At 33.2% G+C, this 27,817-nt stretch overlaps 1 protein-coding gene and 1 pseudogene across 1 annotated transcript; one reads left to right on the forward strand and one right to left on the reverse strand.

The window, feature by feature from the left end:
* Nucleotides 1–6,398: 6,398 nt before the first annotated feature.
* On the reverse strand, nt 6,399–26,603 carry LOC120146907 (lysophospholipid acyltransferase 1-like). The gene is made up of 11 exons (XM_039160390.1): nt 26,248–26,603; nt 25,576–25,631; nt 25,025–25,245; nt 24,517–24,925; nt 23,941–24,026; nt 23,712–23,775; nt 23,510–23,628; nt 19,533–19,675; nt 12,818–12,824; nt 10,433–10,435; nt 6,399–6,410 (listed from the first exon to the last, which is right to left on the reverse strand). Exons 1-8 carry the CDS (start codon nt 26,412–26,414, stop codon nt 19,538–19,540), a joined length of 1,260 nt encoding a protein of 419 aa, XP_039016321.1. The 5' UTR covers nt 26,415–26,603; the 3' UTR covers nt 6,399–6,410; nt 10,433–10,435; nt 12,818–12,824; nt 19,533–19,537.
* On the forward strand, nt 11,358–18,312 carry LOC120146898 (annotated as a pseudogene).
* Nucleotides 26,604–27,817: the final 1,214 nt, after the last annotated feature.

Raw genomic sequence — 27,817 nt, forward strand, 5'->3', positions numbered from 1 at the left:
GTTAATTTTCACCAAGAATCATAAACTCCCCCTAACTAAAAGTAATGAATGCAATCAAAAATACTATTATATGCATTTTTCATTTATTCTTAAAAGTGCTAAATTTATTTTAAACACTAAGTGAAGATATGTCAGTTAAACCTAATTCTCTCCTAAGTGTTCAAAAATGTTCCTTGTCTAAAGGTTTTGTAAAGATTTTCGCTAATTTATGCAAAGTATCAACAAATTCTAGAACTATATCTTCCTTAGTGACATGGTCTCTAATGAAGTGTGGTCTTATTTCAATGTGCTTAGTTCTAGAGTATTGGATGGGATTTTTAGTGAGACAAATAGCACTAGTATTGTCACACTTGATAGGAATAGTACCTACTTCAATTCCATAATCAAAAAGTTGTTGTTTCATCTATATAACTTGTGCACAACAACTACCAGCTGAAATGTATTCGGCTTCAGTGGTAGGTAATGCAACACAATTTTGTTTCTTTGAAAAACAAGAAATCAGCATATTTCCAAGGAATTGGCAAGTACCGAAGGTGCTTGTCCTATCTAATTTGCATCCTCCATAATCCGCATCAGAAAAGGCATGCAAGCTAAAGCTAGAGTCTCTAGGATACCAAAGTCCTAAACTAGGAGTGTCCTTAAGGTATCTAAAGATTCTCTTAAAAGCTAGTAAATGTGATTCCTTAGGGTATGATTGAAATCTAGCACATAAGCAAACACTAAACATAATGTCCGGTCTACTTACAGTTAGATAAAGTAAAGATCCAATCATTGACCTATATAATTTAACATCTACACATTTACCTCCTTCATCTAAGTCAAGCTTTGTTGAAGAGCTCATTTGAGTGTCATGAGGTTTGCCATTTTCCAATCCAAACTTCTTGAGCATATCTTTGACGTACTTAGCTTGATTGATGAAGATGTCATCTTTTATTTGCTTGATTTAGAGTCCCAAGAAAAACGAGAGCTCCCCCATCATGCTCATTTCGAATTCGCTTTGCATTAGCTTAGAAACTTCTTGGCAAAGAACATCATTAGTAGAACTAAATATTATATCATCAACATAAATTTGAACTACTAATAAATCTTTACCTTTATTCTTTAAAAACAATGTAGTGTCAACCTTCCCTTTTGAAAAACCTTTTTCAATTAAAAAGTTTGGCAATCTTTCATACCAAGCTCTAGGAGCTTGTTTTAAACCATAAAGTGCTTTTGTCAATTTAAGAACATGATCCGGAAATTTTGAATCTTCAAAACCTAGAGGTTGTTCCACATACACTTCTTCTTTAATAAAACCATTTAAAAATGCACTTTTAACATCCATTTGATATAATTTAAATTCATGAAAACATGCAAATGCTAATAACATTCTAATTGCTTCAATCCTAGCTACGGGAGCATATGTTTCATCATAATCTATTCCCTCTTCTTGAGTATAGCCTTGAGCAACAAGTCTAGCCTTGTTTCTCACTATATTACCACTTTCATCAAGCTTATTCCTAAACACCCATCTAGTACCTACAGTAGATTTATTGCTAGGCCTTTCAACTAATGTCCATACTTTACTTCTTTCAAATTGATTTAACTCTTCTTGCATAGCCATAATCCAATGTTCATCATTTAATGTTTCTTTAATATTCTTAGGCTCAATGCATGAGATAAATGCAACATAATTACATATATTTCTAAGAGAATATCGAGTTGTTACCCCTTTGGATGGATCACCTATAATCTCACTATCCTTGACATAGTTGTACTCTCTTGGATAAGATACTTCCCTTTCTTCAATGGTTGGATTCTCAAGAGGATCATGAGTTTCCTCATCTTTCGTTTCTTCCTTTGATGATGGTTCTCCAACGTCATGTCTAACGTCATTTGTATTTATAATACCTACATCATCATTCAAACAAGAATCCATCCTCGGAAGGAGATTATCATCGAAAACAACATGTATAGACTCTTCTACAACTAAAGTTCTTTTATTAAATACTCAATAAGCTTTAGAATTTAAGGAATAACCCAGAAAAATTCCTTCATCACTGTTAGCATCAAATTTGCCAAGATTGTCTTTACTGTTGTTTAAAACAAAACATTTACATCCAAAAGGACGAAAATAACTAATGTTAGGCTTTTTATTTTTGAAAAGTTCATATGAAGTTTTCTTTAAAATAGGCCTAATCATTGCTCGATTAATAACATAACAAGCGGTATTTGTGGCTTCCGCCCAAAAATACATTGGCAAATTGTTTTCAAAAAGCATGGTTCTAGCCATTTCTTCTAATGTTTGATTTTTCCTCTCAACAACTCCATTTTGTTGAGGGGTTCTAGGTGCTGAAAAATTATGGCTAATACCATTAGAATTACAAAACTCAGTAAATCCAAGATTTTCAAATTCAGTTCCATGATCACTCCTAACACTAGTTATATAGTAACCTTTTTCGTTTTGGATTATTTTTGAAAACTTGATGAATTTTTCTAATGCTTCATCTTTAGTACTTAAGAATAGAACCCAAGTATATCTAGAATAGTCATCTAGCAAGACAAATGCATATTGTTTTCCACCCAAGCTAGTAGTTCTAGATGGCCCAAAAAGATCTAAGTGGATCAATTGTAATACTCTACTAGTTGACACATCATTAATGGATTTAAAAGAAACTCGCTTTTGTTTTCCTTTAGCACAAGCATCACAGATTTTATCATTATTAAATTTTAGTTTAGGCAGCCCTCGAACCAATTCTCCTTGAACTAACCATTGCAAAACACTCATACTAGCATGTCCTAGTCTCCTATGCCATAACAAATTATCATGCTCATCCCTAGCAACTAGGCACAAAATAGTCATATCAATAAAATCTAAATGCATCATGTATATATCCCTATTTTATGACCAACAAGCATAATCGAAAATATATGCAATGTCAATCAATAAAACATTGTATCTTTTATCAAATTTATTTTTCAAAAGATTATGCTTTTAACCCATTCACATATAAAACATTATGCAATGTTGATTATAGAGATTAAGAGCACATGCATAAAGTTTTTGAAAATGTTATGCATTAAAACTTTATAATATTTAAACAAAAATCTATGCATAAACATTAAGAAAATTTTCAGGTCAAAATTTTGCGAAACCAAAGTTCTTGAAAAATCAAATATCAATTGTTAAAGAAATATCAATTACATTTTAAAAACAATTTTGACCAAAAATTAATATGATGAACTAGAGTTTATAAAACATTACCAAAAATTACCATGTTCATCATACAATATTTTTCAACATACATGAGATAAAACATAATTCAACATTTTAAAACCTCATGCATAAACTAAATGAGCAACCAAATAATAAAAACATTAAGTTTAGAGGTTACCCATTCCCTTTTTATGTAGGGCTAGAGCATCTTGAATATCATCATATTTATCACCATTACTATCACACACCTACAAGAGACTTTTAAGTAGATTTTGGTATCCAAATTGCTTTGGATCCTTGAACATTAGTTTCAATGCCTCTTGTTCCTTTTGGAACCCATACTTGTCTAATTTTAAATCGTTTTCCTTTCTTTAAAGGACAAGTATGTTCCTTATGACCATGATAATGACAATGTGAACATATTGTCATTATTGAACTAGATGAATTATTTAGAATGATCTCTTTTTCTCTTGTTAAACATTCAAGCTTATCTTTCAAATTGAAATTTTCTTTTTCAATACTTTCAAATTTCATTTTTGAGAGTTCTAAATCCTTCTTCAAGATTTCATTTTGATTTTCAAAATCCATTTTTATTTCTAAAAGAAGTTTGTTTAATTTGAAAATTTCTTTTTTAAAGTTTTCAGATTTTATTTTTGAAAGCTCTAACTCCTTTCTTAACATTTCATTTTGATTTTCCAAGTCTGTTTTAGCTTTCAAAAGAAGATCATTTTTAGCAATAAATTTATAAATTAATTTATTGTATTTGGAGTTCATGGTCTCAAACTCCGAAAATAATTTATCATAAGCATCTTGTAACTCATTAAAAGATTTTGAATTTGATATATTCGAGTTAGAATATACCTTTGGCTCTGTGAGAGCTAATAGAGACATCACTTTTATTGGTTCTTCTTCTTCCTTGTCTCTATAGATATCCTCAAGCTTATCCCACATTTCCTTGGCACTTGAACAAGAAGAAACTCCTTTATATACATTAGGATCAATTGCACAACACAACATGTGCATAGCCTTTGAGTTTTGTTGAGCTTCATTCCGTTCTTGAACACTCCACTTCTTTGCCTTCTTAGTATGGGAGGAATATCCTTTATTGATTATCATCCAAGCTTCCATATCAAATGCTTTGATGAATATCATCATACACCTCTTCCAATGACGATAATTTGTTCCATTGAAGTGTAGAGGCACGTCAATAGGTCTGGATTCTTCCATGGAGAATGAACCGGAAGTAGACGTCATATTTATCGATTTAACTCTTCCCGGATCGACTCAAGAGGCGATTAAACCTTCAAATGAGTGAGGCTCTGATACCAATTATTGAGTTAATTGATCGACGAATATGGCCAAGAGGGGGGTAAATTGGCAATTAAAATTTTGGTAGAAGCTTTTGCAGAAAATTGAAAGTAATTGCACAAAGATTTAGAGTGGTTCGACTTTCTCAACCAAAGTCTACGTCCACTACCTTAGCTATCCACACTAAAGATTTTACACAAATTCACTAATTTGTCTTTCTTTTGAGGACAAAGAGTAGCCTTACAAACCCTCAAGAATTATACCCCAAATTCTTGAGAACACTCTCTTCCAAAGAGAACAATATAAATTTGTGAACTTACAAGGAAATCCTCACAAGGTAGATTGTTTGCACAATTCTAGAACAAAGAAAAGAACACTCAAGAATGAATACAATTGAGTACAAGTAGTGTTCTTGACAAAATGAATATTGAATGAAAAATAGGCTTGAAATGAACAAACTTGAGGTTTGATGCTTTCTCTTTGATTCTCTCTTGATTCTAGTTGCTTGTTGTTTCTTGTTTTTGATCAATGGCTTCTAAGCTTGTTTAAATACACCTTGAATCACTTCTGAACGTTGGGGATCATTAATGAAGTTATTGGAGCCGTTTAAGTGTGAAAGCAATTAATATTTCTGCTTGGAGCGTGGGGGGATCGGTTCTCCCTCATAGGGAATCGGTTCCCTAAGTGTAAAATTCAAATATTTCGATCGTTAAACAGGGGGAATCGGTACCCCTTTGGGGGGAATCGGTTCCCTCTGAGCAATCTGGAATTTTTGGCTTTGAAATGGTTCGAAATATTTTGTAAAATTGTTTTGAAATTATTTTAAGATTAAAACTTAATTTTACACTTGAGTAAGGATTAAAAATGACATTTGAAAGATTTGGAGTAATATTTTGATATTCGAATAATTATATCGAATATACTTAGAAAATCTTTTTGGAAAATCTTAAAATTCATTTAACTTAAATTGTTATATCGAAATATCAAAATGTTTTCAACACATTTGATAATTTTCCTTTTTACTTTAAAACTTTTTTCCTTAAACATATTTATTTATAAAATATTGTTTGATTATTGAAAACTAATATGATTCCATTCAGTAATTAGGCAGTTTAGTGTTGTTCATATCCAAGTACAACTGCCTAATACCGCTTGATTTTAAACCATTTAAAATATAACATTTATACTATTCATGCATAAATACGATTAATACTAAAATTAGACAAAACTAAATAAAATAATCCTAATTACTATTGCAACCCCTTTTAAATAAATCTAATAAAGTAGCCCAACAAATATAATGTACATGCCACTAATAAGTCAAAGTTAGGATGTCTTACTGATACTATCGGTAGGTTTGATTTTGCATAAGATGCTGTCAAGCTTCTCACTTCACGGCCTCTACTTTATTCGAGCCTACGCATGAAAATCATCACGTGTTAAGTAAAACTTAGTGAGGCATAAATATAACTAAAACGTAAAATCCATAAAATATAAGCAATCAACTATAATTTAAATAAAAACACTAAAACTTCAAACCCAGCTAGTCAAGTCGTTTTTCCTTCTGAAAACCTGAAAAGTAATCATCTAATGATTTTATCAAAAATCACGTAAGTTATCATCGAATATCATAAATAACTTTTGTTCTTTTCATTCGAACATATTTCAATACTTTCTTTTCAATTCTATGTTCATTTTTTCATATAATGTCATAATTTTCACATTTACTGTTATAGCCCAATGTATATGTAAGAAAATATAAGGTACGTGAGTTTAAGGTGCACACCAGGCATAACACAGTGCCGAATCATAACTAAAACTGAGATATGATACACTTCAGTGCAATCATAACCTGAATGAGCACCAACGATGCTGAACATTGATACATGAATGTACCAAAGATGAACTGATAACTGAATATTAATACACGAATGTACCAAAGTTGAACTGATAAGTACTCACTTAATGGCATGTCAAATGTACCTACGACTCTCAATGCAACATGCAATGGGATTATATTTATTATCATAAAATCATTTATTAATCTGTATCTGATAACTATAAAATATCTGATATTTGTAATTATCTGATAGCTGTAAATCATCTGATAACTGTAAATATTTAGAATTCATCATCATAAATATCATACTTAGACAGTTCATACCCAAATCATTCATAAAACTTGATGAAATTTTTTTATAGAAATATTTCATACTAAAATTTATAAATCATACTGGAAAAATAAAATGAGGATGACTTATCGCAAGTCGTCATCGACTATAATAATCAAACAAATAAACTGCACTCACTTTAACACTTTATTATTATTATTATTATTATTATTATTATTATTATTATTATTATTATTATTATTATTATTATTATTATTATTATTATTATTATTATTATTATTATTATTATTAAATCAAAATATAAAACTCACTAAGCTTTAGATTTAAATCCTTTACCTTCTACTACTTTCAATATACAATTTATCAAAATTCTATATTTTGACAGTTTGCAATACCTTCAAAAAAATATTATTATGTATTAATTAATATACTGAAATATTATTCTGTTTGCACTAATGAAAGCTAGACTCGAATATAAATCTAACATGTAAGACACTCCATCTAGTTCCACTTTTACAATTTATAACGAATTTTCAAAGTTGACTAATAGAAGTTGTTTCGACAGAATCTGCTGCCTTGTTTTCTGACCTATCATCGATTAAAAATTCATATCTTTTTATGTACACCACGAAATTAGTCACCATCTGTTTTAAACGAAGCTAGAATGATATACAAATCTAAAGGTATAGAGATCATCTTCTAATAAATTTTGTATAATTTATGGTGAATTTCTAAACTCACTATTCGAATTCTAATTTCTAGACAACTTTCCTTAATTAGCATCCTTAGCTTAATTTCATAATTATGTAAGCTTAATAAATGAACCTTTAGTCTAGAATCACAATTCACACAATATTAGGAGTCACTTCTTACCGTAGTAACTCCGTCATTGGCTCGTCGCAAGTCAGTGTTTGTACGATAACACAAACATGAATTAAATGCACTCACCTTTGCTTCGCTATCGAACCTTCTCCACGATAATCTTCTCGATTCCCACACTTTTTCCTTCCCTTTTAAACTACTTGAATCACTAAATTTACCCTGATATGACAACATTATATAATAACATAAAATATTCAAATATATGTTAACATCGAACTAATATAATCTAAACTTAAATATAAAAATTCAATAGAAATAAATCTAATACTTAAATCGATATAAATCTAAATCGTACTTCCATCGTAACTTTCAAACTTCTCAAAATACTTATTCCATCCTATGAATATTTATTTTCACTATCAACCCTTCAATTTTTGCAAACTACACAATCAAACCACTAATTATGAATTCTTTCAAAATTCACCTTAACTTTTATATTAACTTCATAACGATCCTTCACCATTATGATTATTTCACATTAATAACATAAAATTTCCAGCACCTCCATAAAGTATTCAAATTAATACTTAAACTTTCAAAAGCTTGCAAATTCATCATATACTTTCTTAAACTTTGTTAATTTAACTTCCAATCTCTGTAAACTTGTAATTTGATTTAAACTTAATAATTAAACAAAAATTTCAGCAAGCTTACAGAATTTCTAGAATTGTCCAAATTTATCCAAATGATACTTCTACATTTATTAACTTGCAAACAAGTCCCCATTTCTTAGGACCATTCAAATTCCAACCCAAACTCTTACAAATTTTTCAATTTGGTTCCAAATAACTTTCCAACTTAATTTTCCAGCATCTAAATACTAAATATTATCATTGAATACTCCAAATCTCACATTTATACAATAATGTCCCAAAATCCTTTAAACTTGTAAACTAGCCCTTTTTCACTTTCAAGGTTACAAATTGATCCAAATTGATCTCCAAGTCACTTATAACATTTTCCCCAATTGGTCGAATATCACTAAGTACTTAGGGTGAACTTTTTCATTTAATTTCAAGCATGAATTTAACTTCCTTATATTAAATTCATGCTATTCTAACCATAACAACATCAAATTACATCAAGATCCCAAAATTTCCAAAAACCCTAATTAGGTCAAAACATGTACACATCAAATTAATCATCATACATGCTTTAGAATTAATCTCCAACATCAAAAACGTAAAAATCTTTCATCAATTCTTCAATCTCCATAAACCCTACATAAACCCTAACTTTCAATCTCAACATATAAGCATCTTCACCATGAAATATTTATACCAAATGATAGAAAATTTCATGTAGATTAATTCTCTATCTAATAGCTTAATCCAAAAAAATCAAGTATGTAACTTCAAAAATTAAAAAAATTCTACATGAAATTGCATATAAGCATCTCAAGTATGTAACTTCAAAAATTAAAATATCTAATAGCTTAATTCTTTTATCTCAACATATAAGCATTTTTCAGCCCTACATAAACCCTTATCTCAACATAAACCCTTGGAATATCAGATAAGCATTTCAAGTATGCAACTTTAAAAATAATCTCTATAAACCCTACATAAACCCTAACTTTCAATCTCAACATATAAGTATTTTTCATCCATTTTCTCCTTGGAATATTTAGTTCTCTTATCTCAATATATAAGCATCTTCACCATGAAATATTTATTAGAACTATCTAATAGCTTAATTCTCTTACCTTGGAAACCCTTGAACTTTCGGCCTAAGGAGCAAATGGCTGAAAAATGCTTAATTCTCTTGATAGTTCTAGTATTTAATATCTAATATACTTGGCATAAAGTTAATTTAATTAAATTTAAAATTCAATTAATGAAAAATTCTAAAATATCATTAATGAACCTTAATAGTTACCAAATGCCATTGAATTTTCTTCCAATAAAATATTCCTTAGTCAAAGATGAATCAACTTGGCTTTGAATTTCTAATTTAGCCATGCAATTTTATAAAATTGCATTTTAGTCACTAAAATTCCACTATTCGGACAAATCTGAAAAATTACACTGTTTTGAGCCAAATTTTTCTGATCTAAAATATAAAAAAAATATTTCCAACCATTTTCTAACATCCTTCAAATTTTCTTAAAATTCCGGTTCGATCCAATTATCTGATTTCAATACCAAAGTTTATCGCTTTATAGCTTTTAACATAAATCTTGTACCGAAAATCTGATTCCCACAAAAAATCCTCATTTTAAGTCAAACTGTTCATTTACAAGCTAAAATCTATATCTTTTCAAAACTATATTTTTGGTCCCTAAACTTTTTAAACTTTATACTTTAGCCACTATACTTTCAAAAATTTCATTTTAGTCACTAGTCAAAATGTGGGGTGTTACACGGTGTAAAAAAATTTCATTATATACTTAAAAATTATTTATATACGAACTCAGTATTGAAATTACCTCAACAAAAATGGGAAGACTAACAGATTTTTCACGAGTGTCATAAAAAGGGCATGTGATACCACGCCCATGACTGTAGAAGATGGAGACATCCGTCGATAGCATTTTTCTGATAATCAGTTGTCCGACACATTTCTCTATACAGAGATGCCAAAACCGTGGAGCCCCAACTAAATGAGTCGGCAACTCGAAAATCTGCGAGGTGACGCAACCACATACAATGAACTTGGTTGCGAGATTTATCGGGCATTAAGATCCCTCATATGAGTTGTAATATGCAAGCTCGGACAAATATTTTAGCTTGTTCCTCGGAATAATCTTTGCTCAACTGTCAAAAATTTGTAGCCAACCATGATAATTGTATTCGACCACCGTTGAAATTAACGGGACACCTCCAAGATACTCCTCGCACAAGGAATACCAATCACCATCCGTCACACCAGAAATAACATACCCATCTACTGGAAGCCCCAAATGTATGAAAACATTCTCCAACGTAATAGTACACTCCCCACATGGAAGATGGAATATGTATGTCTCTGGTCTCCATCTCTCAATTAGTGTAGAAATAAGGTTAGGTTCAAGGTTACAATGCCCTTCATATTTCACTATGTCACTGATTCCAATCGCAGTTAAATATGGTTAGACACCACTCAGTATCTCTAACTTAACGTTATGAATAAATGGATCTAATATATGATCATTCATCTAATTAAATAAATAGTATACAAATTAAAATATAAACTAATACTAAAACTCAACTAAAAAAAATTCATAATAAATAAAATAACATAATTTAAAATTATTACCATATCGAAGAAATGACTTAAGATATGATTATCATCTAAACGCAACAACTCACCTGCCATTTTATAAATGCAAAAAGTAATAAAAAATTAGTACAATAAAATATAATAAAATAATAAACTATTAAATGATTATAATATAATAAAATTTAGCTTCTAAAATTATAATATATCTTCTTAAAACTTGATAGAATGATAGATTGAAGGAAGAAATATATTATTTCGTTTGTGGTGTGAGTGTTGAAAGGAAGGGAGGGGGAGGGTTGGGTGATATTTATGGAGGGAATATTTTTGTCAGTTCGAACGGAATCCTGTGAAGGTGTGTTTCATAATTCGTGTCTTCTAACGTGACTTTAGCTATGACAAGACTTCACAAAGGTGCGCTTCATAAAAAGAATGTTACATCAATGATATTTAGAGAAATAATGTTTGACATATAATATTTCGTTATTATGGTAGTTTTTGGGTAAAAACGCCGAAACAAACAGCCCCTAACAGAAGAAAGAAAAAAGAAAGGGAGATGAGGTTTTAATTTCAAGTGGAGTGAGTAGCTGTCGAGCGTAGGCCACGACCACTTTGACAAGCCAAGAAGGCTTCCCAAATGCTCATTTCGTTAAAACCAAAGTCTGCAAAATCCTCACATCATAAAAGCAAACAAAAAGCTCTTTCCTTTCCAATTCCCATTGCTAACCATCATGAAGCAATCCCCCAACTCTCAAACCCTCACCTCTCAGGAGTCCCGCCTCCTCGTCCGCGAAACGCTGCGTATCAGCGCCAGCCTAGCCTCCAATGCCGGCTTAAGTACCAGCGGCGGAGCCGTCACCGAAGGTACCTCGATTCCGTGATGGCTGAAAATCGGAGGATGGAGCTGGTCGGGGACGAATTCCGAGATTCTAGTTTGAAATTGATTTGTTACGAGGAAATCGACGGCAGGAGATGGAAGTACGTGGCCGAGAGAGATTCGTTCGGGAATTTCAAGAGCAATTCCATGCGCGCTCTCACTTTGCACACCCCTCAGACACCTCTTGATGTCAGTTTCTCTACTTTGTTTCGCATCTTTCTTACTAGTTACGAGTATCTACATAGTTTCTATCGAACAAAATTGAAGAAAAAGAATTACTTGTTTGTGCCTTAAATCCGTACTCAATAAGTGAAGCCTCTAGATCTTACACTTGCTGTTGCATTTGCGTCTGTTTCGATTTTGTAACGTTTTCATTTTGCTTGCGGGGGCGCCTTGGACTGTTATTCATTTGATTGTTCAGGAATTGATGTCATTCGTACGATCGTATGTTGTGCCGGAGGGTTTCCCTGACAGTGTTACTCCCTCATACGTGCCATACATGACTTGGAGAGCGTTGAAGGTGGGGTTTCAAGCATGTTGAAAAGTGGAGGGCATTGTCGGGCTCCAATCTTGCCCATGCCTCTCATTTTAGAATTTCGGCATTGTTAAGTACCATACTGAATACCATCTTGTTCAGTGCAGCATTTCTTTGGTGGAGCAATGGGCGTTTTCACGACTCAAACCCTTTTGAGCTCAGTTGGAATCTCTAGAGATAGAGCTACACCTGGTGCTGTCGCTATTAATTGGATTCTCAAGGTAGGGTAGATATAAGATGCTTGAAGTCTATGAGCAATTACTTTTTCTCAACTGTATTGGCTTTTATGTTGTCTAGTTTCCAAGTCTATGAGCGTTGTCTTCCTCTGGTTTACATATTAACCATTAATGTATTATAGGATTAGACTGGAGTTTATGAATGAAAAAAAAGCGAACTGAATATTCTGATATGAACGGTTATTTTAGGATATAGTGAGCCACTGAGTCTATTTGGCAATCCTAAAGGCTGTTTGTCTTGGCACATCTTGAGTTTTCTGAGATTGGCATTTCTTTTGCTGAAATTCTGTTTCTCATATTAGTATTTCCTTCAGTTGAGGTTCAAAATGTTTGAAGAAGCACCAATTTTACTCCTTATTGGCATCTGTAAAGATTCAAGAAGTAATTTCATAGAATTCATTAAAAAGCCTAATGGGGTTTCTGCGATGTGAAAATGTTCATCTATTTCTTAACTGGGTTTCTCCTTTCAGATCACATTATCTTGACATCCTTATTATGTTGAGTTTCCATATAACTGAGATATTGATTTTCATCATGTCAATATCTTGATTTATACCTTAGGTCTTTGTTGCTGTTTCGATACTTGTACTTTGCTGCAGCAATACACTTCTGATTTCCATATAACTGAGATATCTAGTGAACAGTTTCCCCTTTCAGATCACATTATCTTGACATCCTTCATGCTCAATTTTGCTCCTTCTTGGCACCTGTAAAGCATTCAAAAAGTAATTTCATAGAATTCATTAAATGGACAGACTGCCCTTGTTTCATAAACTATTCATTTATAACTTATTAGTCTTTATTCTTTTTATATTATTTCCTTTTGTTTTGGCGTCTTTTTTAAATTGATTGTCATTATAGAAAAAGAATTTTGTCGAAACTGACTATATATTAAGCTAAAGTATAACTATGCTTGCAGGATGGTGCTGGTCGTGTCGGTAAAATGCTTTTTTCCCGACAAGGGAAAAAGTTTGATTACGATCTAAAACAGGTTTTTTTCTTGTTTTACTTTTTGATGATGGGTGTTGTAGAAGCGGCAGATTATTTTCTAAGGAAATTCTTACATTGTTTGTAGCTGCGGTTTACTGGTGATCTACTAATGGAGCTGGGTGCTGGGGTAGAGTTGGCAACTGCAGCTGTGCCTCATCTTTTTCTTCCTTTGGCTTGTGCTGCAAATGTGTTAAAGGTGATTATTTTGGCCATACAACTTGTTTCTTTGTGGCCTTTTAAGTATTGCCATCTTATTCTTTGTTGCTTAATTGCAGAATGTTGCTGCTGTAACATCAACATCAACTCGGACTCCAATTTACAAAGCCTTTGCCAAAGGAGAAAACATTGGAGATGTCACCGCTAAAGGAGAATGTGTTGGCAATATTGCAGATCTGGTATGCTTTAAAATATCTTGATATAGCCTGAAGCAGTGTTCTTCACAGACACAATTTTCTAAAACATCAGTGATATGAGAGTTTGGTTTAATAGTATCTTTAAAGCTTAAACGAACATATAGAGAGTTCCCCTTGCAGCAATGTCATTTATAATGACCATGATGGGCAGGGCTTTATTGTCAACATTTTGTGTTGAGAAAGAGCAAATCATATGTATTATTTTGCTGTATGCTTCTTCTACATGATGGGTTGATACTTTGTTTACTGTCTGCAGCTATGGCCACAAGAATAAAAGGCAAAAAAGGGATTGAAATTAGAATTCTCTTGATGGGCGATATATTATTAGTTTTTATTTCTAGCCTAACCTAAGTCAAAATGTTGACAGACATCTCAATATTTGACTCAAAACACCATTAGTTCTTACTTTTTATCCAACATTAAATACATTAAAAATAGTTAGAGACTCAACTTTAATATATAGGAGCGCAAGAGCTGTGATAAACACCTTTCAATACATTCTTTCATGTCATTTATTACTAGAATAACAACTTAATTGTTGAAGGCGTCTAAGATCAGTGATAGAGATCAATTATAGAAGAAATTTAGAAATGCGTAAAGGAGTACATTTCACAACAATATATTACAAAAGAGAATCCTACCTCCCAAGGTAGGAACAAGCTTCCCTCCAACCTATCATTTCTAGTATATTCAATCTAAATATCTTTAAGGTTATCTTTGTTTCTAATCTAAGCATTCATAAAATATTTAAGTTGCGGTTCGGGAAATTAATGACAATTAGTTACATCATTAGTATATTCTTTGCATTAGAAGGCACTATGGCAATTAACTACTGACCAGTGAACCACTTAGGGGTGTTCAAATGGTGGGTTCGGTTAATAACCGAACTGAGTAGGCATTAGTTGAAATAACCAAAATTTTAAAATCCTAAACCATTAACGGAATTGAATTAATTTTGGTTAATTCGGTCAGTTTTTAAATTAACTGAAATTTATAATATTTTTTTAGTTTTTTTTAAACAAATAAACAAAAAGAATTTGTAATACCTAAACAATGTTTAAAAAAATAAAAATTGGGTTTTAAAAATTATGGGCCAGTGATGGGATTTGGGCATAAAATTAGAAATATATTAGTTATATATATTTATATATATATATATTTAAATTTTGGTTAATTTTGGTCATTTTTATAATTGTGTTATGCTTGCGTTTGGTCGTTTGTTTTTAGGATATAGTTTTTTGAGTTGGGTTGGTAATTGTTGTGTTTCCGTAGTTTATTGTAGTTCATTGTTGAGGTGATAGTCAAGGTTGTTTGGTGGTATTGTATTCTTCTTGTACTTGGATTTATGCAATAAAATTTTGAGGCACTCTTTTCCTCCTTCCAATGTCCGTTGAGCCACTCTTGTTGCTTGATGGTTATGAAGGGGGGTTTTAATGAGGCCTTCCTTTTTAAAAAAAATGGTTAATTTGGTTCATTAACCAGTTTCGAACCTAATTAACCAGGAATCAAACTTCTCAAAAATCTTTAACTAATACCTGACCAAAATTATTTAGGCCATCGACTGATTAACCAAATAAATTCAGTTAAAGCCGAAATATACACACCTCTAGGTCCATCCACTGTAGAATGCTGGAAATCTTCTGTCATGAGAAACTAGTGATGTGTTTGGGTTTTGTGTTTTTGCAATTAATATGTCTTGCATCAACCCTAATGTTTTGTTTCCAATTTCTCGTAACATAAATTGTCATGCATGTTTTGTTTGCCTTTATTTTATTTAGTTTTGATTTGAGGTTCATCAACTGAACTGCTCAATTTGTTTGTAGTTAGGAACTGGACTGAGCATTCTGATCTCGAAAGAAACCCATCCTTGGTTACCACGTTTTCTCTTCTTTCATGTGGATATGTCTTCAGTTCTTACAGAGAGGTTTCATTACACACTAGTATTTTGTTATTTTTGGCTAAACTCTGCCTAGTTCTGTTTTGGAAGTTTATATTCTGCTAATAGCTTATGATAATTTTCTTTCCAGGTTTGCTCTGTAGTGTTGGACACATTAAATAGAGCGAGATTCACTGTGGCTGTAGAGTCTTTCCTAAAGACTGGTTAGTAAAACTGAAATAGAACTTCACTGCATTTAGACCATATATTCCTTCTGTTATTGTCAGTGCAATTTTCAATGAATTAGACATAGTTGGAGAATTTCTTCAGATATAAAATGATTCATGGTGTTTCTTCATGTTGCAGGACAAGTTCCCTCATTGCAGGAGGGAAATATGAAGGAAACAATATTGACTCTTCCATGGTTGAAGGACAGACCTGTTGTACTTGGTTTGTATTAAACTGCGGTTTCCCCTAACAAAAAAGGCTCTAGTAGCTATATTGGTTTGAGTTCAGTCTAAAAGCTGTCCAATTGTTTGCAGGCTCAAGATTTAGGGACGCTTTCCAAGATCCTGGTGCCTATCTTGCAATAGAACCTCTTTTTGAGGTACACTCCCTCGGAATGGAGATTGATTGAATTTCTAGGTTTTCTTTCTCTTCCCCATAAAGCATGTATACACTTACATGGATTATTCAATTATATGGCAGAAAGAGAGATATATAGTGACTTATAATCCTTCCAAGGGAAAAGTATATGCACTGTTCAAGGATCAAGCTAAGTCAGATGATATTCTAAAAGCTGCATTCCACGTGAGATAATTCTCTTGGCTTTACTTATTTTCTTGGCTAATCAACTTTGCTTGCATTTTTTGTGCTTAGCAGTAATTCCAACTTTTATTACAGGCAAATGTGCTCTTGCATTTGATTCATTCAGCAAATAATCGTCAAGCTTCATCTATAAGCCAGCACGAACATCTTGTGCCCACAACTACTGATTTTGAGCCTCACGTTGCTGAATCATGTAAGATGGTTTCAACATCATATGGACATTTCAAGAACAAAGCTGCAGAACAGGTTAGCCGTTCTTGTCAGGAATATTCCATTCTTTGTTCAAACTGTTTGCCACATAATTTCTCCTGCGTTACCAGCTTGCCCTTCATCTGATTATAGGCTACTGAGGTTGGTTGCTTGTCATATGTTCATATATAAAGAGATGATTGACTTTTCCAAATTTCCCATTTCTTATGCAATGTTCTTTTTCTGGGGTCGGCGGTGGAACTCATACTTATTACATAATGCTCACACGCCTTATTGTTGCAATATCCCATCTTCACTTTATGAAATATAAGAAATTAGATTCTTTTATCATATATGATCTTAATCTGTAAGTTCAATGGCCCACATAAAATGTGTTATGATATTATTGAGTGGTTAGAAAGGGGCAAAATACCAGTATGAAGAAAACAAATGTGGAGATGGTTTTGTAAATGTCCTGACTATTTATTTTGACTAGTCTATTCACTTATAACTAGAAGTAAAACCATTGGACTTTCTGCGGTTTTGCTTATTAACATTGTGTTCATGCAAAAGCACAGATGGCTAGTATGTGATGCATGTTCAGTGAGTGACGAATGAATGGGGTTCATTTGATTAATCTTACAAGTGCAGAGGAAGGCGCTGCTAAAATTATAAATGTTGTTGCATGCATTATGTTCTAAAGTGCAAAGTATGACATGCATGTTACCCATATATAAAAGTATAGTTGTTGGTGGCAACTTTTTGATTTGGTGAAATCATGTTTGCTTTACTTCCTAGACATTAGAGTTGAAGCAGATCTTCCACAAGAATTTAGCAGGGTATTATTTCAGGGCATGGTATATTGGCTGTAAATTTTGCTATCTTGTATTGTTGTCAATCCCTTGCTGATGTGATGTGTATGTATAGCTTTCTCTTACTCATTGAATGTTTCTAATTTGTGTTTCTGCAATACATGTTAATATAAGGCTTAAAAAAGGGCAAAAATCAGTTGCAACCGAAGATCTTATCAAGAGCGCAACTTTTTAGGTTGAATAGGTTACAACTGAAAATTTTGCATTCTTAAACCCCCGCAACGTAACTTTTCGGTTTTAAAAAAAATGTTACAAACTTGTATAACTTTTTAGTTGAACGTGATAACATTTTTTAGGTTGAACCAGTCTTAAATTAGACTGTTGCACTGCATAACTGCCCATGTCATTATGCTTCTTTTGACTGGCTATCTTGTTGTCTGGCAGGGTTGGAGGATGTCGGAATCACTTCTTAATCCAGATCGGGCTCGATTGCATTAATGGGATGAACACGTTCGAAGTCTTGTGCCTTTATTATCCAAAATCGGGTGTCGGGTTGAGAACCAATTTCGGACCGTGCATTACACTAGAGTCTAATATACAGCAACCAGAAGGAGCATACATATACTTGACACAGGAGGCTCTGAAGTCAGAATTGGCGTATGCCGCTTTGTGCAAACAACCGATTTCCTGGCCTTGGGTCTTTTTATTGAATATATATATATATATATATACATGAATGGTGTAATTGCATCGTGTTTAATATTGCCAGATGGCGTAGTGTGGATGCAACCATACTATTTACTGACTAAATAACACTAGTTTTGATTGAATTCTCAGAAATTGAAACCAAAACTATTATAGGGTCTGGCTTTGCAGCTCCATAAATCTGTTTATTACTTGGTAAAAGAAGCCCGGATGAGATTAGGTCGAACATGATCTTTTTTGTTAATTTGAGGCTAATATAAGGTAGTTCAACTTAAAATCAATAAAAAAGTACTCATACGTCAGATTTGAAAAATCTTATTTTTATATTACTATTATAAATATATTTTATAATTAATATATTTTCATAAATATAAATATAAATAACTCAAAAAATATAAAAAAATATTTTACTTTTATTATTAAAACTAAAAGGTCATTTTAATCCCCTACTATCAAAAGAATATTTTATTTCCTACACGTTTGAAATATTAACGTTTTGATCTAAAATGTTGGTAATATTTTTGTTAATTGACTTGAATACTTTTAATTTACACACTTTTTTAGCTCATCTTAATTTTGAAATTAATCTTTCATAATTTTTTATTAAAATTTTCACCTAAAATGTTTACACACCAAAAAAATCTAAATAAAAAATTAATTATTATTCTAATTCCAAATTCCATTATCTCCTCTTCTAATAATATTTTAATTACAAGTAAAAACATAAAAATATTTAATGAATAAATGTACATTGAATTTTCTTAAAATTTCTAGAATTGTAGTGAAAGTAAAAGTTTAATTGATAAATATGATACAAAAATCATAAAAACAAATATTTAATATTTCATTAAAAATCAAAATTATGAAAAGATAATATAATTTATATTTATTTTACTTTAAAATTTTGTACTGAAGTATTCACTTTTTAAACATACGAAGACTAAAATGTCCCTTTTGATAATATAGAGAATAAAATGAGCTTTTGGATATAATAAGACAAATAAAGATTCCTTTTTCTAATGGATGAACTAAAATACAAGGCAAAGACCTCAAATATACTGTAATCTTGTATTTATGTAGTAAAAGGGTAGATTATTCTCCCTAACTTTGGTAGATGCATTATCAATAGATTAAGATAATTATGAATATATACTACCCTGTAATCACCTACACTATTCAAAAAAATATTTAGACGAAAAAGAGGAGCAGGGCAGCAAAGGGAAAAGATGAACCAAAACCAATTTGACATTGAAGGACTTCAAATTCAGAATATGGTTGCTCCATACAAATTTTTGGCCAAAATCTTAACATAAAATAAGGTTAAAAAGAACATGCTAGACACTTACAAACGTTACAGACGTCACTGTTCCATACGAGCTTTAGACCTGGCAGGCTTTGCTGGTATTATGTAACCAAGAAAAATCAACGTTATTGGAACAATGGTTCCTATATAATACACACTCCCGTACAACCCAACTGACTCTTGCAAGTTCAATACCTGTATTATGGAAAAACAACACATATAATCCCCATACAACACAATTTCTGAAAATTAGCATAAGTATAACAAAGCAGCGCAATAAATATATTTCTTTTAGTATAAATAAGGGGCCGACTTTCAAAAAGCTTACGACTCAGTCGACTGGGGTTTTTTATCTGAATTATGAAGGAGATGGGTTTCGAGGAGCGATGGTGTAAATGGATTTTCGAGTGTATCTCTACTGCATCAATATCTGTACTAGTTAACGGGTCTCCTACAGATAAATTCCAGTTAGATAGGGGCCTTAGACAGGACTGCCCTCTATTGCCACTGCTTTTTAATTTGGTGAGTGAAGCACTTAACCTGTTGATTGCAAAATCGGTGAATGTCGGGCTGTTCTCAGGTTGTTTTGTGGGTAAAGAAGCGTCGGGTGTCGAGATTTCACATCTTCAATATGCAGATGATTTTGATTATGTTCTGTGGAGCTTCGAAAACTCATGTCTTGAACATTAAAAGAGTGCTGAGAGTCTTCCAACTAGAGTCAGGCCTAGAGTTGAACTTGGATAAATGTATGACCTTCGGGATTAACACTTTGAAGGATGAAGTGAAGGTGTAGTTGAATCGTATTGGTTGCTCTACCGGAAAATTCCCGACAAATTATCTTGGCCTACCTTTGGGTGCCAATCGCAACTCTCGCTCGCTGTAGGAGCCGGTAATCGAGAAAGTGGAAAGTAGGTTAGCAGGTTGGAAGTCTCATGTTCTTTCTTTCGGAGGGAGGATAACCTTGATCAGGTCAGTGCTGTCTAACCTCCTAGTATACTTTTTGTCCCTATTCAAGATACCAGTCTCTATTTACAACAAACTAAACAGCATCTTCACAAGATTTCTGTGGGGCTATTGGATCAGATGGGAAGATATTTGTAAACCGATCGATATTGGAGGCTTGGGTCTAGTCGACTTAAAGTGGAAAAACTTTGGACTCCTCGGTAAATGGTGTTAGAGATTTGGAAACGAAATTGCAAGCCCTTGGAAACAAATCATTGCGGCTAAATAACCTTGGACCCTCTGACATTCTTCTTCCTGTTAATCATCCGAAAGGGGTCTCTTGGATGTTGCGTGGAATTCTAAATACCTTCTCTGGTGGTGATGATGACTTGAGCCTGAAAGATTTTTTCCATCTGCAGGTTGACGACGGTAAAGTAATCAAGTTCTGGCATGAAAAATGGATTGGAAATCGTCCTCTAAAGGAGAGCTTTTTGAGAACTTTTGCTTTAGCTGTGAATAACAAGGGGACGGTTGCTGAGTTTGGCACTAAGTCTCCAGTGGGAGTCCATCTCGCTTAGGGGGAACATTTTTGGTTGGGAAGAATCCCAATGGGTGGCGCTCCTTCACCTCCTCAATGGTTTCACTAGTTCGACCTCCAATTCCGATTGGATCAAGTGACTCGGTAGTAGTGACGGTCTATACTCTGTCAAATCAGCGGCTCTTCTTCATTATCCGAGTCATTGGTTTGGCGTGTGCTCCAGGGCAGAGTACCAGTGACGTTTGAACTTAGTAAGAGAGGGGTTGTTGTGCCGGACTTGAAGTGCCCCTTCTGCTCGGTGTTCCCAGAAGCTGTCCATTACTCTTCTTCTCTTGTGCTGTATTGGCATTGTGGGGTATTTCTTTAGCTTTCCTGCAGATCCTATCAGCTGCATGTTGGTATGGTGCGAATCTCTACCTAGGAACCTGCATTGGAATTTAACTTGGAGCACCCTACCTTTTGCGATTATTTGGTCATTATGGCTACATAAGAACGACTTGCTGTTTAATGGTAAGCAATTAGATGTGCTGCAGTTATCGTTCCTAATTAAATCCCGTATTGCATGCTGGTTGAAGGCCAGTTTTCCGAACTCCTCTATCCCACTGAAAGCTTTGGCAGCCGATATTACACGTGCAAAAGATGCTCTTCTGAGGAAGATGGTGGTTAAGTCTGGGGTGTGCTGGTCTCCTCCCCCTAGGGGCTTTATAAAATTCAATGTTGATGGTGCTATGCAGGCGGATGGGCTGAAGGAAAGTATCGGCGGGATCCTCTGTGATCACATTGGTAACTTGTCCTTCTCGGTTCTTGTCGGCTGCGGATCATTAGTACAAGCGGAAATTTTGGCTATTGATTTCGCACTAAAATTGTTCAGGGATTCAAGATGGTATAAGGTTCATGAGCTAATAATTGAGAGTGATTGTGCTGCTGTGGTAAACTGGATCTCCAATCTGCCCTCTGTCCTGTCCGAATGGGCATCTCTCCTCCATCCTATCGTTGCATTGGTTTCACAAGGGAGCTTCCTGGTTAAATTTATTCCCAGAAGGTGTAATTTTCGGCAGCTGACCAAAGGGCTAAGCAGGCAATCGATTTATCTACAGCTCTGGTGGAAATGTAGTTGTCCAAAGGGCTAAGGTGTAATTCGGTACTTCTGGTGATAAACTAAAGAGAAGGCTTCTAGTTGTTGGCTCATTTGAATGGTTGCCTGGAGTGTTTCCCTGCCTTTTGGATTGTGGTTGAGATCATGTGCACTAGGCAGTACTGGTACCCTTTATGTTTGTTTTAGCTTTAGGCTGCTTAATGGATCTTTGGTGCTAAGCTTGGGTCTGGTGTAGTAGGCTATTTGAAAGGGTTTTGTCTCGGCTTGTGTTCATTGTTTTGGGCACTCTTTTTCCTCCACCTAGGTCTAGGGAGGTTTTTATAACGAGGCCCCTGACAATGTGTGTACCTCTTTTAGTAATAAAATGCCTACTTTTCAAAAAAAAAACCTAAAATATACCATTTTTTTCTTTCAAGTACCTAAAGTATTTTTTTATCAAAATAAGTACTTAAACTTATATTTTTATTCAAAATAGGTACCTAAAATATTTTTTGGTTAAAATAGGTAAAGTATTCAACTTTTTTATCTAAGTACATTAAGTATTCTTTAATCAATGCCTAGTATCAAATGTTTCAGAACTTAGATGAAAAAGTTGATTACTTTAGGTACCTATTTTGACCAAAAAAAATATTTTAGGTACCTATTTGACCAAAAAGATAACTTTTGGAACTTATTTTGACCAAAATATACTTTAGGCACTTAAAAAAATAGTATATTTTTTATACTTCTTGTAATATAAGCCTATAAATAAACATAAATACTGCACTTATTCATTCTCCAACAAAATCTGGGTTCTAGCAACTAAAAAAAGTTCAATCTTTTGGCGTTTATCGTTCAATAACACCCCAAAGTAAATCCCATTTTCTTTTCCATTTGTTTAGGATTTAAAGTTTTTAGTATTTAGTTAATCAAATACTCAATACTCCTACAACTTCTAAGTAATCTGTTCATCCCTTAATAACTTAATTAATGAATTATTTTCTTTCCTTCTTTCTAATAAGAGAGCTTATATGTTTTCCTAAACCCAGCCCCTCAGGCAAGTTAGTTTATCTTTAAGCACGACTTGACATAGCTGCGTCAGGTCAAACACGTCTTGGAATCAAGCATTTGGCCTCCACAATTCCAAAAACCTTTTCCTTTCTTACTCTAACCAGTGTCCTGTCTACACATGTTGGACAATTTCCAATTTGATTATTTCATTCTACAATGTTCGGTACGTAATACATCATGTTGACGATGTTTCCATGTGGGACACCATTAGGAAAACATGTTCGGTGCGTAATACACCATGTCAACACTGTTTCCATGTGGGACACCATTAGGAAAAGTGGAAAACAATACAAGAAGTTTCCCATGTCTGTGCTTTGTAGATGATGCATGATGGATGGCTTGATTGGATGCATATAATACCCAAAGATATCAAGTAAATGGATGTTTGAGAGAAATAACTAACCAGAAACCCAACGGCGGAGTAGTTGAGAACCATCAGTGTGTAAGCAAAGTCGATAAAGACGAGTGCTTTCTTCAGGAGAACAAAGTTTGTAGGAATAGCTTGTTCCCATCGGTAAATAACTGCTCAGAAGGTAAGTGGGGGAGTTAAACAAATAATAATTATAAACCGATCCCAATAACAATAAGGATGCCTATATCAGTACCTCTTGAACCAGCAATCATCAATGCTGACTGAACAAAGAATAGCATGTACCCAGGATATAGTCCCTATTTACAAATGAGAAGAAAAAAAAGGCAAGAACTAACGAGACAAGTGCCATGGAAAATCTGGGTGAAATCTATCATATTTTTTTACGATTGTTTTGAACAAATAAACAAAGGAGAGAGTATAGTGATCGTCAGAAATGTTTTCAGCAAAGTAAAATGGCTCACATGCCAAACAGCACTGACGGTCTGTGTAGCCAGCAACTGGAAGAAACCAGGTTTCTTCCCCTTTGTAATAAGTCTCTCATAAACATCTGCGCCAACACAATTTAGTTAAAAAATTTCATAAACATCTGCGCCAACACAATTTAAGTTAAAAATTTTCACTGATCTTATGGCTTCAGCTGCATTACTTTCATGCTGTCCAAATCGATGGTTGATGTTAACAACAGTAAAGTAAATGCTGTCACTATAAAAAGCCATACATTATTTGTAATCCAACTTATAGTAACTTATTAATTGATTGATTTTCATTCTTAAATATAAAATAATTTTTCACTCATTAAATATAAAATAATTTTTGGAGACAGAAAAAAAAGATAGCATTGGATTGTACCGAGCCATCGTGAATCCTCAACAAATAAACAAACAAACAAAATCTTTACTCCAGAGGATTAGAGGAACAGAGCTGAGTTCAGAAACCAGTTCTAAAAGTTGTGTAGATTTTGAGAAATATTTGTATGCATAGACATACACAAACACTAACATCATATTTAAGAAAAAAAATTGTATGGGAAGACTCACAGTGACGAAGCCAGGTGCTGACTTGTATGTTCCAGACAAGTGGTAACACCACTGAACTCTTAGCTAACTCAACCCCTAGGATGTCAACATTCTTTGCACGATCCCATTTTGGTTTTGGTGGTGAAGATTCTGTCCATCCACTAAAACCCAGGCCAGATATAATAATGGAGGCCTCTGAAATGGACCAGATGAAATAATACTTCCATCGTGCTGCAAAGCCAGACATATACTGGAAACTTAACCTCCTCCAGAATCCCCATTCTTGGTATATGGGTTCACTGAACCGTGACAAAGGATGATAAGGAACAAGGTAAAAACACACTGCCATGCAAATGGCAGCTTGTACAATTGCTCGGAGAGTTGCCCCATAAGGCGATGGTGATGGTCCTTTATCTGAATGAGCCCAAATCTTCAAAGGGGAAAAGAGTGACAAGATTATTGAAGCTGCATACTGGTAAATTCAGAGTAAAAAAGGTATGCAAGTTCACAAATAACATAATAGACCTACCCCCTTCCCTTCGGTCCACTCAAGGTAGTCCTTCATCTCAAAAACTGGACCAGCAAAGTGACTGCCACAGCAGAGGCAGTACCCGAAGTATTCAATTAATGAGGGCAACTTAATCAACCGATTTTTCTTCTGAGCCTCCCGTAAGTCTTCTTCTTTCAACAACCCATCATTGTAATTTATTGCACATGACATGACTTTCAGTGTTAACACCACCAATGCTCCTACATTTTAGAAGAAAGTGCTCCAGAATTAGCCAGCATCTAAAAAGTACTACAGAATAATTTTCTAGAGAAATCATGACAAAACTACAGAAAATCCGATAAAACCAATAAAAAGCCAATGTGAGAACATATTTTCTATTACGACCCATGAATAGCAATAAACAAGGGTTGAAATTCATCATAACTCGAGAGAAGCAATATAAAGATTTACCTAACATCCATTTGACTAAAGCATAGCAGATCCACAATTTATTTAAATTTTCAACACTAGCAATGAAATTTTAAAGAACAATTTCTTACATGTGAAGGAGAAATTCCAAATATGCTTACCAGTGGCGTCAATGCCTCCTCCCTTCCACGCATCCCCACTCATGTAATATACATGGCTAGAAACATATATGAATAGTTAATAATCATGAAATAACAAAACATTATTTAAAAGAATTGAATTATCAAGCATGAATAGTCGATTTGACCAAAACATAACGCTTTTGGCAGCAAGATTTCCAATTTGGTAATAGATTTCATCATTAATCAAATAAAATTAAAATTTTAACAATCTCCTTATCCTAACTCTCATCCATATAAATTCTCATTCATGGAAGGGGAATGCACTCCCAAAATAAATAAATAAAAAACCATTCTATAAACCTAAAATTAAAATTTTAACAATCTCCTTATCCTAACTCTCATCCATATAAATTCTCATTCATGGAAGGGGAATGCACTCCCAAAATAAATAAATAAAAAACCATTCTATAAACCTTTACTTTGGTCCTAATAAGAAAGTATCAGTTAGCTACCGAGACATGCATTTCAGTTTAACGGAAACTGAATCAAAATTAAGCGTGCAGGCTAACCCAAAATTGATTTTATTTCCCTCACCATTCAGCTCCATAAAACGCATCAATGAAAAAAAAACAGATTTGTTATACAAAATCTAACGATGAGACTTTTCCAGGAAAAAATTACAAGAAAAACATTGGGAAAAAAAACACTTACCAGCCAATCAAATAGCCGAAACTCAAGAAAAATGTGATAATCCCGCATTTGGGCCGATATAGAACCATGGCAGCATAACCCAACAGCATGGGCACCAAGAAAAGCAAATTGGAAGACCCCAAACGACAAATATGAAAGCAACAAACCTTAGAAGGCTGAGTAAACATGCTTAAGTAGCCTACCCGGAAAAACTCGCCACAAGAAATTCACCGGGATCGTGGCCACGAAACACAAGAGGAAACGAAGCACCGGCACCGATACGCCTATCGACGCCGCCACGGTTTCCATGTGAAGCTCCATTTTTGTGGTGGTTCCAGAGGATTTAGACTCTGAAATCGAGCCTCCTTCCAAGTTAGTTATAAAAAATGTAGTTATAAATAAATATTATAGATTGAAAATTGGGGCAATATTTTTTTAATATTTTGTTGTACTCCAAATGAGATTAGATTTGTGGATTACGAACTAGGCCTGCGCCGCCATGGGTTTCAGATCTGGGTTAGGTGTGCTTTGCGTTTATTTCCAAAAAGGGTATAATATGGCACAATGTACAAGGAGGGAAGAGAGGCAAAGGGTGATGATTTTGTGGATTATGTTTGAGTGCAGTGAGACGGAAGGTTTTGAAAATATATAAGGAAAGATAGTCTAATATAAGATTAAGGAAAGATAGTCTAATATAAGATTAAGAAAAGATAGTCTAATACAAGATTAAAGAAGATACAATCGAAAATATTAATTTTATTTTAATATTTTTGGTAGAGAATTGTTTAAAATGTTAATTTTATTACCTAAAATATTAATCTTTTTAACGTTTTCGGTTGCAACCAGAAAGGTTATGAACAAAGTAACATTTCTAGTTGCAACCGAAAACATTAAAAGATTAATATATTAGGTAATGAAATTAAAATTTTAGGTAGTGTTTTATATTAAAGCCATACTTTCTTTCATTAGGGTAAATTACAAATTGAATATTTTGGTCACTCACATTTTATTAGTAAGATGATATGTTTACGAAGAAAATCATTATTAATGAAATAATTTTTGTCGAAATCGCATATTCATATTTAGTTTAAAAGCATTCTCTCTAAGGGTAATAAAACATTATCTAAAATAACACTTTTTTAGGTTTTTTCCGAGAATGTCATTTCTATTGTTGTTTTAGGTATGTGTCAATTCACTGCATCTAAGACTAGAATGCCCTTGAAACAACATTGTTATTTCAAAATGATTATTTCTTTATGCATACATACATTGATATATATTTTTTTTATTTTTTATTATGGTTCTAAATTTTTAATATTTATTATAAAATAATATGATACATATAATAAAAGTAAAAAAATATTAAATTTTTATTTTATTTTGAGTATTCATTATGTATGTGTTCGGTTCAAGTTTTATTTTTATATGTATTTTATTACGTTTATTTTTTAGGATTAATTTTCATAAAAAGTTTTTTATATTATATTTTTTATGTTTTCTATTAATGTTGTTATATAATTTGATATAATATTTTATTTTACCACTCATACATGTAACATGAATAAAATAAAAAAAATTGTAGCAATTAACA

This window comes from Hibiscus syriacus, unplaced genomic scaffold, assembly GCF_006381635.1.
Source record: "Hibiscus syriacus cultivar Baekdansim isolate YM2019G1 unplaced genomic scaffold, ASM638163v2 tig00002511_pilon, whole genome shotgun sequence".
Lineage (NCBI taxonomy): Eukaryota > Viridiplantae > Streptophyta > Magnoliopsida > Malvales > Malvaceae > Hibiscus > Hibiscus syriacus.